This window comes from Sinohyriopsis cumingii, chromosome 17 (genome assembly GCF_028554795.1).
Source record: "Sinohyriopsis cumingii isolate HCF-2022 chromosome 17, ASM2855479v2, whole genome shotgun sequence".
NCBI classification, from domain to species: Eukaryota; Metazoa; Mollusca; class Bivalvia; order Unionida; family Unionidae; genus Sinohyriopsis; species Sinohyriopsis cumingii.
The window spans coordinates 60,180,026-60,198,049 of NC_142977.1; the positions used below are offsets into that span (position 1 = coordinate 60,180,026).

General features: G+C 35.7%; 1 protein-coding gene across 1 annotated transcript in view; it reads left to right on the forward strand.

The window, feature by feature from the left end:
- The first annotated feature begins 497 nt into the window (after window positions 1-497).
- The window catches only part of LOC149779049 (negative elongation factor E-like), a 47,057-nt gene continuing 29,530 nt past the window's right edge, over window positions 498-18,024 (forward strand). The window contains exons 1-4 of the mRNA XM_089939618.1: window positions 498-618; window positions 4,800-4,872; window positions 9,983-10,038; window positions 15,479-15,550. Coding sequence (XP_089795744.1) covers window positions 538-618; window positions 4,800-4,872; window positions 9,983-10,038; window positions 15,479-15,550 — 282 coding nt within the window. The 5' untranslated portion in view covers window positions 498-537. The remainder of the gene's footprint in view (window positions 619-4,799; window positions 4,873-9,982; window positions 10,039-15,478; window positions 15,551-18,024) is intronic.

An 18,024-nucleotide genomic window follows, 5' to 3' on the forward strand; every position in this document is an offset into this window, starting at 1 on the left:
ATCCATAGAGACAGGTTCAAATGCTGCTAATGGTTGCCGCTCAAATTCTGTATCCCAACAATTGAAAATTTGGTGTCAAGCTTATCTCTAATGGTTTGTACTTTGTCACGGAAGAAATTTGCAAACATGTCCGGAAGGTAGACTGGAGAGAAAGTAGTTGGAAGTGGTGTAGATTTGTTCCTTGACATTAGCTTGTTAGTAATCTCGAAGAGCTCTTTGCAGCTGGAACTTTCTATGCTCTAAGTAGTGTAGTGATATATATATATATATATATATATATATATATATATATATATATATATATATATATATATATATATATATGCATTTTTTTACATTTGTATTTTTAAATCAGTGACCTTTTCGTTTCTTGCCCACAATCACTTCACTATGACTGGCATGTGTATGTGGTTCTGCAGAGCGATGGGTTCCGTAGCGGAACTTGCTCTTGTCCGCAAGTTTTCATATGATCCAAACATTACCAATTACATCTCCAACGCAGAAGATTCCATTTGGAAGTAATACCAGTGCGAGAAAATGGTTTTCACGAATTTACCATCTACGTTAACTGAAGAGGAGGAAGCGCTTCGTGTGAAATATGCAAAACTGCGCAAAAAGGCAATTTTCCTCGTCTTTTTAGTTAAACTGAAGATGTTATTTGTAAAAGTTTGAAATGATCTGAGTGTGTCACATAATTTCGATTTGAGGTATCGAAAATATCTGGTTGGTTCCTTAGTCCATCGACGCTGATATTTATCTTGTGTGCGTCAGGGTCTTACTGCCTCACTAACGGCGCTGTGTAGCGTGTTTTGATGTCGACTATAGTCTGACTATACATCTCTATTTGTACACACCTGCCGATTTCAATAACGAAAGATTTAATGTGATAAACAAATGGGTTCGTATAGTCACTAAAGTCAGACTATAACATCGTAACGACATTGAAATTTTCAGGAATAACTCACACAACTGGCAACTAAAATAACGACGCTTTTCTACAGAGTGAAGTCATAATGTTTAAGTCAGACTTTACTTACTCTGATGTCTTTTCTCTAATAAATTCAAATTCTCACAAAACAAATGGACCTGTTTTCAAGTTTTGTTGGCCTACATTTCATTTGGCTGGAAAGCAATGAAATCCCGGAATGCCGAAATTGGGCTAAGTTGAAATATTATTCTTTAACAAAACAAATAAAAATATATTATGCTTATTGAAACTGTAAGCAACATTTATTTTCGTCCAAAAAACAAATCCCCCACATAAAACTACTTGGACATACTTCGCCGCATTTCAGCAAATTCAGATGTATGACAACGGAACATTTGCTAGTGTCAGATTTTGATTCCACCAGGGTAAAAAATATACAGTGAGTATATTGATTACATATCAGTTTGGCTAAGAGTGTTGACATTTGCTGCCAAGTGTATGAGATATTACTCAAACAGTGATTATTCATTCTGATGTCAACCGACATTGGAACACGCTATGCATGCATGTTATTTGGGTAGTAAGACATAGCACTAAAAACAAAAATAATGTCTTACATTGTAGGACTAGCTGGTTTCTTTGGTATCTTGGGTTCTATGGTATCGTGATATTAGATTTTTCTGCTTAACCCCACCTATCGTATACTTATATATGCTACATGATCATAAGTTACTAGTTCTGTATCACCATCTGATTTTTGGAAAATGTCGGTATTGTTGACAAGTACACTATTTTAAAACTACACCCATGAATATCACTGTTTCGAAATAATGGCCGTATCCCATGTTCTCAGATAGAATCTATACCTTCTTAAAATTGCTGTCACTGCGACAAATCAGCTTACCAGCTTGTCGTTTGATAGTGGCCACTGATGTTATGCAAGAGTCAGATCACATGATTACAGTATTTGTCATAAGCCAAGAGGTTGAATCTATGGTAACATATAAGAGTCAAAATATGAAGTATGGACAGTTATTGTTTTCAGATGGCTTTCACAATTGACAGGTTATACATGATTTATTACTTTGCAATGGAAAACTGGGAGTTGTTTAAACAGTCTGAGGTCTACATACTTTCATGCTCATGTTAGTGATCCATTTTCAGCAACCATCCTCATGCTATTCTTCCCATCATGGGTGGTTACAGATGCATTTCTTTAATTCTTTCTCATATAGTTCTATTGGATGGCACATGTGACAAAATGTGTACCATAGAAGTAAAACATTTTTCAAGCTGATTTAAACTTTTTGCAACATATACATCAATTTCCCAATATTAGGACAAGTATATGCCATTGTAAAAGTATATTTTCAGTATTACCGTAATATCAGAGTAACTCCCCTTACTTAACCTGGAATCGACATGGCATCTGTTTATCGATTGTTAACCACAGTCATCTGATTTATATTGGAAAATTAAATGCATGTTAATATGAGCAGAGATCAATAAATAGATATATATTATATTTTGAAGGTCATTGTTTTTATTTATTTATTTTGTAATCACAAACTTTATTCTGTGTGCACTTTGGTAATCTGAGTTTCCTCTGATCCATGTCACACCATTTTGTTATCTGGACATTTATATTGGGGTCTAGGTTCAGTGTTAGTTGTCTATTGAAAAGTTGAAATTCGTTGACACCTAGTCCTACAGTGTAAGACATAAATCACCTGATATCAATGTTTTTGGGTGTTATGTCTTGCTACCTAAGTAATGGATTTGTGTATCTTGTAACCATGATCACTGACATAATAATTAGAGGTCAAATTTTCAGGAATGTCTCATGCTTGGCAGCACATATTGACACTTTTCCACAAATTAAAGCCATATTGCTTTAGTTGGACTTTACCTGGATGTGTTTTTTCCAAAAAATTCAGATTCTCATTTAAGCAAATGAAGATGTTTTTAAGTTCAGGTTCCATTGACCTACATTTCAGTTGGTTCGAGTTCGATAGAAGCTGGGAATGCTAAGAATAGTTACAAGGATATGCATTTTGAACAAAATGAAACAATCAAAACACTGTCTTCAATATTATTATATTTCTAATGATATAATTAAGGAAGCGTTCTTCAACTTAATCTGATTTTGGTATTCCTGGCTTCCATGGCATTTCCAAACAACTGAATTTTATGTCAGCAGAACAGGAAATTGCATCCAGATTTCGATTCCGTGAGGATAAAGAGTAAGTGTATCAGACAAATTTGTGGAAGAGTGTCGACATGGGCTGCTTAGTGTGCGAGATATTTGAAATTTTACCTTTCAGTCTCCTGTCAGTCAACTTGGGAACATGCTTCACAACACTGTCATTTAGAAAGAAAGACATAGCACCCAAAAACATGAATATTAGGTGGTATGTCTTTCAGTGTAGGACTAGTCAACACAGTGCAGTGTTAGCATAGGTTAGCTGCTCACTCTTAAATGATCTTACTTGCAATAGGACGATGATTTATTTTCTCAGAGATTGCAAGTACAAGGTTCATTATGTATTTAATCTGCTAGCAGGTGAGACAAAACTGCAGCATTAATAAGATTTGACCTGGAACTTGCCATCAGTACCGGTATGTATTTAATCTGCTGACAGGTGAGAAGAAACTGCAGCATTGATGAGATTTGACCTGGAACTTGCCAGTTGTCTTGCTAGTCACATGATTACCTAAATCTCATCATGAAAGCAGAAGTCCAATAGTAACGTGATAGCAACAATAATCCATTTTCAATGTTGATGTAGGAAAACATATGAAAAATATAAATGAAAGTCGTGTAATGTTCATAGAACATATTTATGCTCAGAACAGTGACCAGAAACCTGTAACTCTTGCAGCAGCCTGGAGAAAGTCAGATTCATCAAGCATTGAGCATGTATCATTGATGTTTTTGTTTATATCACATGACTACTGCATTGACATGTGCTCTCTGCTTGGTGAACCTGGTATGATGCCAGATAGTTCTATCTAAATAACCCGTATAAATTATTATTAATTTTCCTTTCTAATAAATTTATTAACAGTTATGCTTCCCACTGTTTTAATGTTGGCTATTTTAGGGTACTTGCAGCACATTATTAACTGTATCCTGTTGTCTTCAAATTTTATTTATATATAATAGTTAACAAAGTATAAACAACATCCATTCTATTTTATGAGATTATCATTCAAAAGAGATTTTATTTGACGGAAAATGCTTGCTATTGTCTTGGTATTCTTAACTGTTACTTTAACTGATCAGCCCAGTAACTTTCCATTATTTCTTTTATTTCTTTTATAAAAAGTGGATTTTTTTCAGAAACATAGTTAGGGCACAAATTAATGTAACTTTTATCGTTTAATCAGTACTTTTTTAAAACTATATTCTGTTTGTATGACTGCTCTGCCTCAGGTGTGGGATGTCTCAAGTTCGAACCCCTGCAGAGTAATGCCAAGACTTCTAGAGATGGTACAAACAGCAGTCTCACTAGGCACTCAGCATTAAGACGTTAGTGTTAGGACTGGTAGGCCTGATGTCAGGATAATGTGACTGGGTTGGACATCACACTACTTGTCTGCAGCATGATGCCCCAGTGCTAGCCATCACTAAAAACTGCTACACTGCAGACATCGTAGCAGAATGAATGAAAAATTGTTATAGCTACGTTAAAAATCCAAAATTCACACACACACTATTTTATAGATGTTATAATTGAGAACAATAAATTGGATACAGGCTGCTATAGTAAAAGCTATGTAAGATTTGAAGTTCATGAATATTAAAATATAATTTAAGCAACTTTATTATGTGCTTGACAAGTTTCTCATTTATTTCTTTTTTAACCAGAAAAAGACACTCCAGGCTCTCAAAGCAGCAAAGCCAGAGAAGGAACAAATCAAAGATCAGCCAGTTAAACGAAGTATGAACACTTATTTTGGAAAATGTTATATACAGTCCTACCCGTTTATGTCGACATCCTCAGGCCCGAGGAAATATTGTCGACATAGGCGGATGTCAAGATAAGTGTCGGGGGGTGGGTCTGAGAAAAGATACAAGTTAAATTCGTCAGTAAGGGGTGATCTGTCGTCAGTGTGTAGCATTTACACTTTGAGAAAACAAACAATGGAAATTCTGAGTACTTGAAGAAAAATCAGTCTGAAATACAGTTGTATATTGACAGATTACATTTTGGTTACCTTTGTGTAATAAAATCCACAATAAAATATTGCATTGGTCACATCCTGATATGAAAAACATTCACTACGATATTCAGTGTCGGCATTAGCACATGGTTGCATAGTTGTTATTTACCTGCTTCAAGTACATGTACTTTAATTGGCCTAGATTTTGGTCAATCTATTCCCATCTTGTTGAGGCTACCAACGGGATGGGGTTATTCACAGTGGAATGAAAACCTGTCAAGAAGTTGGTTTAAACCGTACGTGTATTTAGTTACAGAAGTCATCATGAAAAGTACGTAAAAGCAAACAAGAGATATGCGGCTGATATGATTGATGAAGGCGTAATATTGCATACATTGACACATGCTAATGAGGAATTCAAATTATATGATTCTTGCAATACAATATTGTAAAAATGTCAGCTCAAGTGGTATACATTTAAAATACATCCTGGAAATAACAAGTTATGAATTATCTCAAAATACAGATACATGTAGCAGTAAAAGATTTAATGACAAATACATGTACATGTAATTGAGATTATTATCTGTAGCATAATCAATGCATAAAATTACAATACAATTTAATTTAATTTATCAAGGACCAAACAAAAGCCTGTTTTTTTTTATATCTGACCGCGACATTAAAGCCTGGCGGCAAGATCAACTAATTGTTAAATAAAGTACAGGTCAGATCTGGCCACTTGCTGACATAAATAGTTAGGCAGGAAAATTAAAGCCTGGTGGCAAGATCAACTAATTTTTGAACAAAGTATGGGTTGGAACTGGCAGCTTGTCGACATAAATGATTAGAAAACAAAGGAGTTGTTCAAGCTGGGACCAAGGGCTTCCGTCGACATGTACATTAATTTTTTTATCTTGACATCGACGTAAGCATGACAGTTTTGGTTGCAATAGTAGACAATGGGACTGGGGGTTTTCATTTTTTTGTCGAAATAGGCGGATGGTCAAGATAAATGATGTCGATATAAGTGGGTTGGACTGTAGTAACATTCTTACTTATTTACATGCCTATATTGGTTACAATTTAGTAACATCACTATTACAGTACGTAACTCAGGGCCCAGCATTAAGGTGCATTAGGCCTTTAGTAATCAACTTTTTTCATCCCTCCTCCTATCCGCTTTCCATTTGTTCACATTTTTTGCAACCAATATAGCTCTGTAATCCTTACACAACATTGTATTTCTTTGGTAGGTGAATAGTTTATTGCATTTTGGTATCTTTTATAAGTTTCATCTTTTTGGGTCTAGTTTTAATAGAGCTATTAACATTTTTTAATAATTACTGCATCTCCATCACAGGAGGTACTTTTAACCACAATAGCTCAGGAACAGTTCTACATATTCTGATGTAAATTGGTGTGTAGACTGTTTCATAGACCTACACTTCACTCTGTTTTGTTTTGTTTTGTCAGTTCCAGTTTGGTAAGAGTTATGGCCGATGGCATTTTAAATTTAACTTCAAATTGAATGATGCTTGTAACGAGCATAGCTGTGCAACCCTTGCTAACTGTTTGTAGGTAAATTACCTATTACATACAGATTTATCATATAAAAGCTTCAACTTATTAGATGTAATTTTGAGGGCACTGCTGCCCTGTCACCATCAGTATTACATATCCACTACAGCATATTCCTGTAAAAAAGTATAGCTCAGGAACCAGTGGATACATTGAATGCCTTTTGGTGTGTACATTGTCTCATAGACTTAGATGTGCCTTTTAAAACAATTTTTCTCATCAACTCCATTTTGGAACGACTTATGTCCCTTGTCAATTAAAATATTATTATGTTCACATGAAATGCTACTAGTAACCAGCATAGATCTACTTGGCATTTTTTAGGTGAATTGCTTTTTATCTGTAGATGTTCCGTTTAAAAGATTTTGTCTTTTCTGGTCCAGTTTTGATGTAGTTATTGCCCTTATTCCATAAGTGTTAATCTCCAAAGAAGATCATTGTGATATATTCTTAATGCAAATTGGTGTGTACATTGTCTCATATAGCTAGATATGCCTTATGTGGGTTTTGTCTCATCAATTCCGTTTTGGTTAGTTATTTCACGTGATAGTTATAGTTATTTCCCTTGACAGTTATGGTTATTTCCCTTGACAGTTAACTTCAGATCTTTACAATTCATGTAGCTCAAGAACCATTAAACATAATTTGAAATAGTCTGGTGTGAAAAATGTCTCATAAACTTACACATGTCTTTTTTATGGTAAGTCTCAAATGAGATATGGTCCACTGTTGTCATCCTCCTGTGTCACTGTATTCCTTACCATTGGCTGAAACAGAACAATCTTTGTTGATGGGGTGGATGTAGTTGTTGTTATGTTAAGACATCTCCCTGTTGTTATACTGCAGTAGTGCAAAGTTTAAATGAATATATGTTCTCCTTTTTCTTTTAGAGAATATCTCCACAGTTTTTTTTGTTGAAAATGAAACTTTACCCATAAAACCGGATGGTTATACTCCCAAACGTTTTCAAGGCATTTTTGTATGCCTGTTGACTTGTTCATTTAAAATATATTAAAGGTTACTACCCTTGAGTTCCTATATGAATTTCAGTTAAAGCAGTTTTCAGTTCTAAATTCAAGTTTCTTTTTAACAATTTCTAATGTCCGATTTGTGCATTTTATTGTCAATGAAAAAACAGGCCCTTTGGACATGTACATAAATTGACATGAGTGTAGTACCAAGAAATTAAGTACAGTATTTGGAGAAAAATTCCAGAATTAGGCTTCATTGTGCACATTTTCGATGGGACTATTAAATATTAAATATGTAATAATTGTTTTTAGTATTTCTTGTTTGATATTCGTGAAAGGTTGGGAACTGTGTCACTCGTGTCCATAGTTTTGTGCTCCCCCCCTCCATCTGTATATGATGATGATCCACATGTAATATTTTCTTTAGTTTGATTTGGTTGGATGTTGCATGATGCAGTACATTGCATGCTGGAACTTTGTTGACCCTGACCTGCATACTTTAACAGGGTTTCACAAAGTACAGTCGACTCCACTTAACTGCACATCGGTTAACTGCACACTCCGGATAACTGCACGTAGTCACACCGGTCCCGTTTTTTCCCAATGCTTTTCAATGGGAACAAATTTTGGATAACTGCACTTCGCTTAATTGCACACTCCGGATAATAGCATGATAAATGTTCTGCCCGTGGCACATTGTTCATTACAGTTTTACTCCAGTTAACTGCACAGTGCATATTCAGGATCAGTTATTGCCAGTCCACTGCTGTAGTGCTTCAGATAAGTGGACAATCAAGCCGGTAAATGCAACTTTGTAAATGATTGACATGTAAAGGATGCCATAGGTGGTAAATACATGTATATTCCCGCCCACCAGGGAGCAATAGCATGGGAACAATCATATGTTGCAATAGATGACGGTCTTCAGACAGAAGGTGAAATCGATGACTCAACCATCATTGCAGCTCATACAGAGACAAAGCAAGAAGAAAATGATGAAAGAAATGATGATGACGACGCAGTAGATGACCAGGTTTCATCTAAAGTCACTATTCAGTCACTCCAGAATTTACACAGATTCATGGAACAGAGAGAATGTGAGCTGTTTGAACTGTTTTACAAAATAGAGTCGGCAATTCACCAACTTATTAGTAAAACTTGTGTGCAGACATCAATTGCCGATTTATTTCGGAAATCGTAAATTTCATTGTGTTTGATTTAACAATATGACGTTAGTGCTGTTCATTGTAGACTCTTGTTTCATTTAAGGAAACGTTGAAAGAGTGGATTCTAATCATCTTTATACGTTATTCTTCACCTATATTCGTGCCTTGCTGATTTAAAGCTGTACTGTACGGTACTTTGGTTAACTGCACACTCCGTTTAACTGCACAGTCTTGTGATGGACCCGAGGCTGTGCAGTTAACCGGAGTCGACTGTAATGACTTCAAAACTGAAATTAAAGACAAAATCTGTTTGATTTAACATTCCAAGGTAAGATGAAGTGCGGTGCTGCAAGTGATTGGATTGACTCTAACTTCCCCTAACAGAATGAATATCTGGTGACATTTAATAGTTTTCTAAATTTCTCTTTTTATCATAAATGAAAGTGATCAATGTTACCAAAGTACTTATTGATTACATCAAAGCACTTAGAATTTCTTGATGATGAAGGTTCATTGTCTTGGAATGTTTCATTTCCTTGATTATGTATATTGCAAAGTATCAGGTGGGAAACATTAATTGTACAAATATATTTGTTTGACGAGAATATTTTTTAATGTCATTGTCATGTTATATTGATGTAAGATATTAATATTGTTGATGTAATTGTATCACCAGGTTCATGCCATAATAATTTAATATTTAAAATGATCGTCTACACAAATTCTACTACTATGATTCTTGTTTTTTATATTATTATGATTGTTTTTATTATTATTATTTTATTATTATTAAATGTTGCAGTAAATCACTTTCATATCATGATCAAAGTTCATCAAGTCTCCCACAAGGTCTCTCACTTTTCCATTTTCTTGATCATTTGAAGTGTTGTTTTCCTGAACCTGTTCTTTGACCATTTTAACTGAATTTCTAAGTATCTGTAAACTGAGACCTGTCTGGTCTTTATCTGCTAAGTGTTTACTAATTTTGAGCTTAATCAAAATAAATGGAAAACAAACTTCTAGTACAATCTATAGACTTTCTTTTAATTTAGTCATGAATATTCCTGACAGAACATCCTTTTCATTAAATAGAAAGACAGATAAATCTTGAATTAATATTTTACCATTGACTTTGTATAAATTGATAACAAGTAGTTTGTACTCTACAGCTGCTGAATCTGCTGATGACGCTAAAGAGCAAGTAAAAAAACTCCTGAAGTCAGGGGTAAGTAAAAATGACCCTGAGGTCAGGGGTAAGTAAACATGACCCACAAGTCATGGGTAGGTAAACATGACCCACAAGTCATGGGTAAGTAAACATGACCCTCATGTCAGGGGTAAGAAAACATTATTCTCAAGACAGGGGCAAGTGAACATCACACCCATATCATGAGTAAGTAAACATGAACCACAAGTTGGGTAAGTGAACATGACCCTCACGTCAGGAAGTATGTAAACATGACTGATAAGTCAGGGATAAGTAAACATGACTATTAAGTCAGGTGTATGTAAACATGACCCTCAAGCCAGAGGTAATTGAACATTGTTTTTAGTTCAGAGTAAGCAATAGGACCCTCAGGAATAAGAAAACAGGTCCCTCGGATTAGGAATAAGAAAACAGGTCCCTCAAATTAGGAATAAGAAAACAAGTCCCTCAAATTAGGAATAAGAAAACAGGTCCCTCAAGTTAGGGATAAGAAAAGAGGACCCTGTAGACAGGGATAGGAAAACAGGAAACTCATGTTAGGGGTAAGAAAACAGGATCCTCATGTCAGAGGTAAAAAACATGATCCTCAAGTCAGGGGTAAAAAAAACAGCACCTTCAAGTCAGGGGTAAGAAAACAGGATTCTCAAGTCAGGGGTAAGGAAACAGGACCTTCAAGTCAGGGGTAAGAAAACAGGACATTCAAGTCAGGGGTAGGACAAACTTTATCATCTTATGATGATTTTATGCACTTGCAGTCAGAAGTATGGTTTAGCTTAAAACACTTAGTCAGAAGTATGGTTTGGCTTAAAACACTTGCAGTTAGAAGTATGGTTTAGTTTAAAACACTTGCAGTCAGAAGTATGGTTCAGCCTTAAACACTTGCAGTCTGAAGTATGGTTTAGTTTAAAACACTTGCAGTCAGAAGTATGGTTCAGCCTTAAACACTTGCAGTCAGAAGTATGGTTTAGCTTAAAACACTTGCAGTCAGAAGTATGGTTTCGTTTAAAACACTTGCAGTCAGAAGTATGGTTTAGCTTAAAACACTTGCAGTCAGAAGTATGGTTTAGCTTAAAACACTTAGTGAGAAGTATGGTTTAGTTTAAAACACTTGCAGTCAGAGGTATGGTTTAGCTTAAAACACTTGCAGTCAGAAGTATGGTTTAGCTTAAAACACTTGCAGTCAGAAGTATGGTTTAGCTTAAAAGACTTAGTCAGAAGTATGGTTTGGCTTAAAACACTTAGAAGTATGGTTTAGCTTAAAACACTTGCAGTCAGAAGTATGGTTCAGCCTTAAAACACTTGCAGTCAGAAGTATGGTTTAGCTTAAAACACTTGCAGTCAGAAGTATGGTTTAGCTTAAAAGACTTAGTCAGAAGTATGGTTTGGCTTAAAACACTTAGAAGTATGGTTTAGCTTAAAACACTTGCAGTCAGAAGTATGGTTTAGCCTTAAAACACTTGCAGTCAGAAGTATGCTTTAGCCTTAAAAGACTTGCAGTCGGAAGTATGGTTTAGCTTAAAAGACTTAGTCGGAAGTATGGTTTGGCTTAAAGTACTTGCAGTCAGAAGTATGGTTCAGCCTTAAAACACTTGCAGTCAGAAGTATGGTTCAGCCTTAAAAAACTTGCAGTCAGAAGTATGGTTTAGCCTTAAAAAACTTGCAGTCAGAAGTATGGTTTGGCTTAAAACACTTGCAGTCAGAAGTATGGTTCAGCCTTAAAACACTTGCAGTCAGAAGTATGGTTCAGCCTTAAAAAACTTGCAGTCAGAAGTATGGTTCAGCCTTAAAACACTTGCGGTCAGAAGTATGGTTTAGCTTAAAAGACTTAGTCAGAAGTATGGTTTAGCCTTAAAACACTTGCAGTCAGAAGTATGGTTTAGCTTAAAAGACTTAGTCAGAAGTATGGTTTAGCCTTAAAACACTTGCAGTCAAAAGTATGGTTTAGCCTTAAAACACTTGCAGTCAGAAGTATGGTTTAGCCTTAAAACACTTGCAGTCAGAAGTATGCTTTAGCCTTAAAACACTTGCAGTCAGAAGTATGGTTTAGCTTAAAAGACTTAGTCAGAAGTATGGTTTGGCTTAAAACACTTGCAGTCAGAAGTATGGTTTAGCCTTAAAACACTTGCAGTCAGAAGTATGGTTTAGCTTAAAAGACTTAGTCAGAAGTATGGTTTGGCTTAAAACACTTGCAGTCAGAAGTATGGTTTAGCCTTAAAACACTTGCAGTCAGAAGTATGGTTTAGCCTTAAAAAACTTGCAGTCAGAAGTATGGTTTAGCCTTAAAACACTTGCAGTCAGAAGTATGCTTTAGCCTTAAAACACTTGCAGTCAGAAGTATGGTTTAGCTTAAAAGACTTAGTCAGAAGTATGGTTTGGCTTAAAACACTTGCAGTCAGAAGTATGGTTTAGCCTTAAAACATTTGCAGTCAGAAGTATGGTTTAGCCTTAAAAAACTTGCAGTCAGAAGTATGGTTTAGCCTTAAAACACTTGCAGTCAGAAGTATGGTTCAGCCTTAAAACACTTGCAGTCAGAAGTATGGTTCAGCCTTAAAACACTTGCAGTCAGAAGTATGGTTCAGCCTTAAAACACTTGCAGTCAGAAGTATGGTTCAGCCTTCAAACAGTTGCAGTCAGAAGTATGGTTCAGCCTTAAACACCTGCAGTCAGAAGTATGGTTCAGCCTTAAACACTTGCAGTCAGAGGTATGGTTTAGCCTTAAAACACTTGCAGTCAGAAGTATGGTTCAGCCTTAAACACTTGTTTGATGTCTTGTTGATTCTAAACATAAATCCATGTCATTTCATTTGAACCATTTTCATGAAATATAGTGAACTAGATTTTAATGTGAAAACCAAACACAGACCCCTGGTACATGCAGATGCACAAGTCAGGGGAGGCTATCCAGTTTAAATCAGATCTCCTGGCACAGACATTCAGTATGTGATATGTGACAAGCACCTTTCAGGGTTCATGTTGTGGCTCTAGTTTCAGCAGCAGGTTTAAAAATTTAAGTGTCAGTTTTAGACATTGCATTGGTCAGTTTTAAGTTATCCGATATCTGAATTCTAAAGTTTAGTTTATACTATAGACTTAGGTTCTGTTGATGAAATCCAGGCCTGTGCTCAGTTTCACCAACACAAGTCTTTAAAAAATAGTTTGAGACCTATTTGTTGGAAATATTTACATATGATTCATGTATCAATAAATAATTCATGTATCTTCTAGTTAGTTATAATTGTGAAGTCTGACTTGGCACAAGTTCAATACTGATGACTTCAGAATCTGTGCGAGTCTGTCTCTATGTCAGTCCTCAGTGTAAATTGTGATGTCTGAATAGGCACAAGTTCAATGCTGATGACCTCAGAATCTGTGTGAGTCTGTCTCTATGTCAGTCCTCAGTGTTAATTGTGAAGTCTGACTTGGCACAAGTTCAGTACTGATTACTTCAGAATCTGTGTGAGTCTGTCTCTATGTCAGTCCTCAGTGTTAATTGTGATGTCTGACTAGGCACAAGTTCAATACTGATTACTTCAGAATCTGTGTGAGTCTGTCTGTATGTTGGTCCTCAGTGTTAATTGTGAAGTCTGACTAGGCACAAGTTCAGTACTGGTTACTTCAGAATCTGTGTGAGTCTGTCTGTATGTTGGTCCTCAGTGTTAATTGTGAGTCTGACTTGGCAGAAGTTCAACACTGATGACTTAAGAATCTGTGAGTCTCTCTGTATGTCAGTCCTCAGTGTTCAAGTATTTAGGTATGTTAACACATTAACCACTGGAGGTTTTTGTCATTTTTGTTTGAAATTCGAGTAGAAACACATTTTGAAAGCTATTTCTGAATAGATCAGCAAACACCAAATCCCATTTGATCTTTCGATAACATACTGCCTAGTTGTATTAGAAACATTGTTTATCATTGGCTATTTGGCTCATGCATGAGCAGAAGGGTAAATGTTGGAATTCTTTTTTCTTTTTTTTGGTGCTAAATGGAGCCATTATTTTTTTATTGAGACCACTCTATTCCAAATGCCCATCTTATCCTACTTTTTGCAAAGGTTCATCTGGCTGTTGCAGTTCATACCAGTTTGCCTTAGGTCTGAGACCAAAAAGTCTAAAATCCGAACACAAAATCAGATTCCGACCACAGGCGAAATTTGTGTAGAAAAAAATCGGGTAAAAAAAATGAGATTTTTCCCTCTGTATTTTGTAGTGCAAAAGGAAATGCCATATTATTTAGTATTAAATGTAGAGTTACATATGTCTTCCTTTCAATAATGCCTTATACTTTAGTGTATCATGCATGACCATGACGGTACTGCGCTCGGCAGTAGGCTACTACCTCCTGCCACGTTCACTTGTCACTAGGTGTTAATGTGTTAACTCTAGTTAGTATAAGTTGGGACTGACAAAAAAGGCATGTCTCTTGCCTGAAAGCAGAATAAGTAATCTTAAGATTTTTGTAGTGTTGTTGCTTCTTATCTTATTTTATCTTATTCATCATTACCTATATTCAAAGTAAATAATTGCCAAACATGATTGAAATATGCAAAATTGTAATACATTTAAATGAAAACACATTTAATAATTCGAAAATTCAAGGGTTCTCTTGTTTTATACTGGATTTTGCACTTGATATAACTGATATCTACTCCAAGGTAACTGACATAAACTCTCGAGGTAGATGACGTCCACTCTCAAGGTAGATGACATCCACTCTCTTTGTAACTGACATCCACTCTCATTGTTTCAAACATCTGGTCTTAAGGTAACTAATAGGTACACAACATCCATTCTCAAGGTAAGTGACATCCATTCTCAAGGGAAGTGACATCCATTTTCAAGGTAAGTGCCATCCAGTCTCAAGGTAAGTGATATCCAGTCTCAAGGTAAGTGATATCCAGTCTCAAGGTAAGTGATATCCAGTCTCAAGGTAACTGATATCTACTGGTGTGACATATTCTCATATAATGAACCATATTATTTAAGAATAAAACTTGCACTAAAGTACCATGTTGCATATTATCATGATAGTGTTTACTTTCTAAGAGAGGAAATTTCAGAGAAAGCAGCTCAATTTAAAGAAAACACTTGTAGTTAGCATTTGGAGACTGAAATCAAATGATACTATAATCCTGAAGTGTTACTTTCATATTACATGTATAACACTTGTAAGCAACGCATAGTATTCAAACATATCGGGAGGTTTCAAGGGTATAATTTGGTGACTACTTGGGAAATATTAGTGATAACATAGCATTTCATTATGAGAAAGAGAGGGATGGAGGTAAAAAAAAAATGAAAACTGAAAATAGTTGCATATGTTAATCAGCTAAGTGAAAACTTGAATCTGGATTTAATGAAACAATTGTTAGAAACATATGGTGTCATTTCAGTGACAAATATGGTATTTCATTGGTATGCTTGGATATTTTTTGTACATGATTCTAACACTATTTATGCAGGCAATCAGGATTGAGGAAAAGCATGAAAAGCATAATTTCAAGAGATCCAGAATTCTGGAGAAGAAACTACAGGTATGCATAATAAGTAAATTTAATTTTCTAAATTTTAATTCAGACCTTTCTTTTACTTAAAATACTTTCCAATTCTGCCTCTGGCAAATTTTGATTAGATGTCATCATAATGCATGCACTTGTCTTAATAAGGTAACACTCGTTTTTCTTGGTAAAACCTATTCGAAAAGAATTCCGTTATGCAGTTCTGATGTATGTTTACTGCTTAATGTAATGGGATCAATCTATATCAAGAGCAAATCTTATATATATTTTGTAGTCAACAGGACTGCATTCAGGGAGACAATGCTCTTTCATTTTGGAGAGCTTCCAATATTGACAAAGTTTGCAGACTCTTAATGCACCTTCATTTTAGAGAGCTTCAAATATCGACAAAGTTTGCAGACTTTTAATGCACCTTCATTTTAGAGAGCTTCCAATATCGAAAAGTTTGCAGACTCTTAATGCACCTTCGTTTTGGAGAGCTTCCAATATTGACATTGTTTGCAGACTCATAAGTAATGTAGGCTACACACTACTAATTGAATTCAATAGGTTTTATCATATAAGTTATTTATAAAAAATACAAATAAAAAAATCTAAAATCTTTAGGGCTGTTCCAGTAAAACATATATCCTCCCCAGGGATGGCACTTCAAAAAAACTTCTGTAGGAGGTTGTGTTTCAAACTGTTTTGATTCTGACAGTGGAAGGTTGGTTAGGAAAATTACTTCTGTTGTGGGTTGTGTTAACAAAATAAGAAATCGCTGATGGTGTTGTCAGAAGAAAAAAAACCGAATATATATTTAAAATCGCATACCTCCTACCGGTCTAACAAGAATAAAACATTGGGTCAGAAAATGATGCCAGTGCACGCAAGTGCACGTAATTTGTACAAAGTAGTGTACTTTTAAAGCAGTGATATGCGTTCAGCAAATTACGTCAACGTCGTGGATATAAAAAATGTGCTTTGCGCAGTATGCAATTTTTATTAAACTTTTGACTTTAAAAGTGCATTTTGCGATGTAATTCGTGATGCCACAGCTGCCTCACAGCACTTGATGCGACATCCAGATATCTGGATACTTCAGATTGACATGAAGGTCTGTTAAACTAAATTTGATTGGTTCATTGGGCCTGTAACAAGCATTTTATGGCAGTTATAGTCTTACTTTCATCATGGAAGTTTTACAAATGTGTGTTTCGAATAAGGGCCACACAGGAAACCAAAATGGCTGAATCACAACACTGTTTGTCTTCAGATGACGCTTTCAGTCGGCAAATACTGGCTGTTGATAGCTATGATGACAATTAATTTCATGTATATCAGTCTGTTGGACATTGGAAAAATGTCACTGGAAACACCAGTGTGTGAATTTGAGCCTAAAATTGATGTTGAGTGCAAGTCCGATGTACGTGTTGGATGGACAATATGCCAGTTATATTTATTAAATATACCCATGTCTGAACAAGCAGACTATGGGAATGTTGGACTTAAAACCCTAATACAGCATTATGGAAGGGAAAAATCTGGCATAAGAGGCAGCAAAGCACTGATTCAAGGAAGTGAATCTTTGGCAGGGTTCATGTTAGTGAAAACTGACAGAGGTCTCGGAAACGCTTATAATCACCCATATTTGGATGCCAATTTTTTTTATTTAGGTGGGCGGTAACATTCAAAGACTTGCCAGTCCTGCTTCAGTCACCTGCATAGTGGGAAAATGTGTTGATCAGTTAGCTGTGCTGATATTGACAATGACAGAATTTAGTGGCTAACCCCCCCCCCAAGTTGTCACCATTATAAGAGTACATCAAAAGAACATGCTGTTATAGCTGAGCAGCAAGATCAAAGGCTTTGACTGGCAGCTGGGTGGGAAAATCTACTGATATTTACAGTGCTTAAATTCAGAGGCAGGAAGACCCAGAGATGTACATGTGGTCAATTATTACAGTACGTCATATAAACAACTTTAGCTTTCATTATTGTGTTCATTTCCGAGTGTAACGGAATAAGCAGTGCACATGACCTTGGGATCATGACATGTTGAGACATAGACTTGAATGAGTATTTTGGGTTCAACGGCAAACTGACGAAGATTGTAATGAGATAAAGTTGCTAGAACTGATAGTTTGAAAGGGACAGTAGCCAAGTGTAAGAAAGTGTGTGATGCCTAGCTTAGTGCTTTGAATAAGACCTTTCATGGATCAAAAAAATTCATACTCTCTCTGATGGACAAACATGAGCTATGTCAGTGTTGTAAAGAATGTAGAAATTAAAATTTATGGCAACCAAAAGTTCTTATAATTTGCATAGTTTTCTGGGAGGGGACAGCATCTTTTGCTGGTGGGACTCATTTTTACCAAAATGGGAGCCATGGACTCTTAGCTTTAAAATCCTAACGAGACCTCTGGTTCAAAACTTTTCTTTTTGGAACAGACATATACAAGAGAGAATATCCATAGGGCCATACCTGTGAGATGTTGAAAATTGCACAA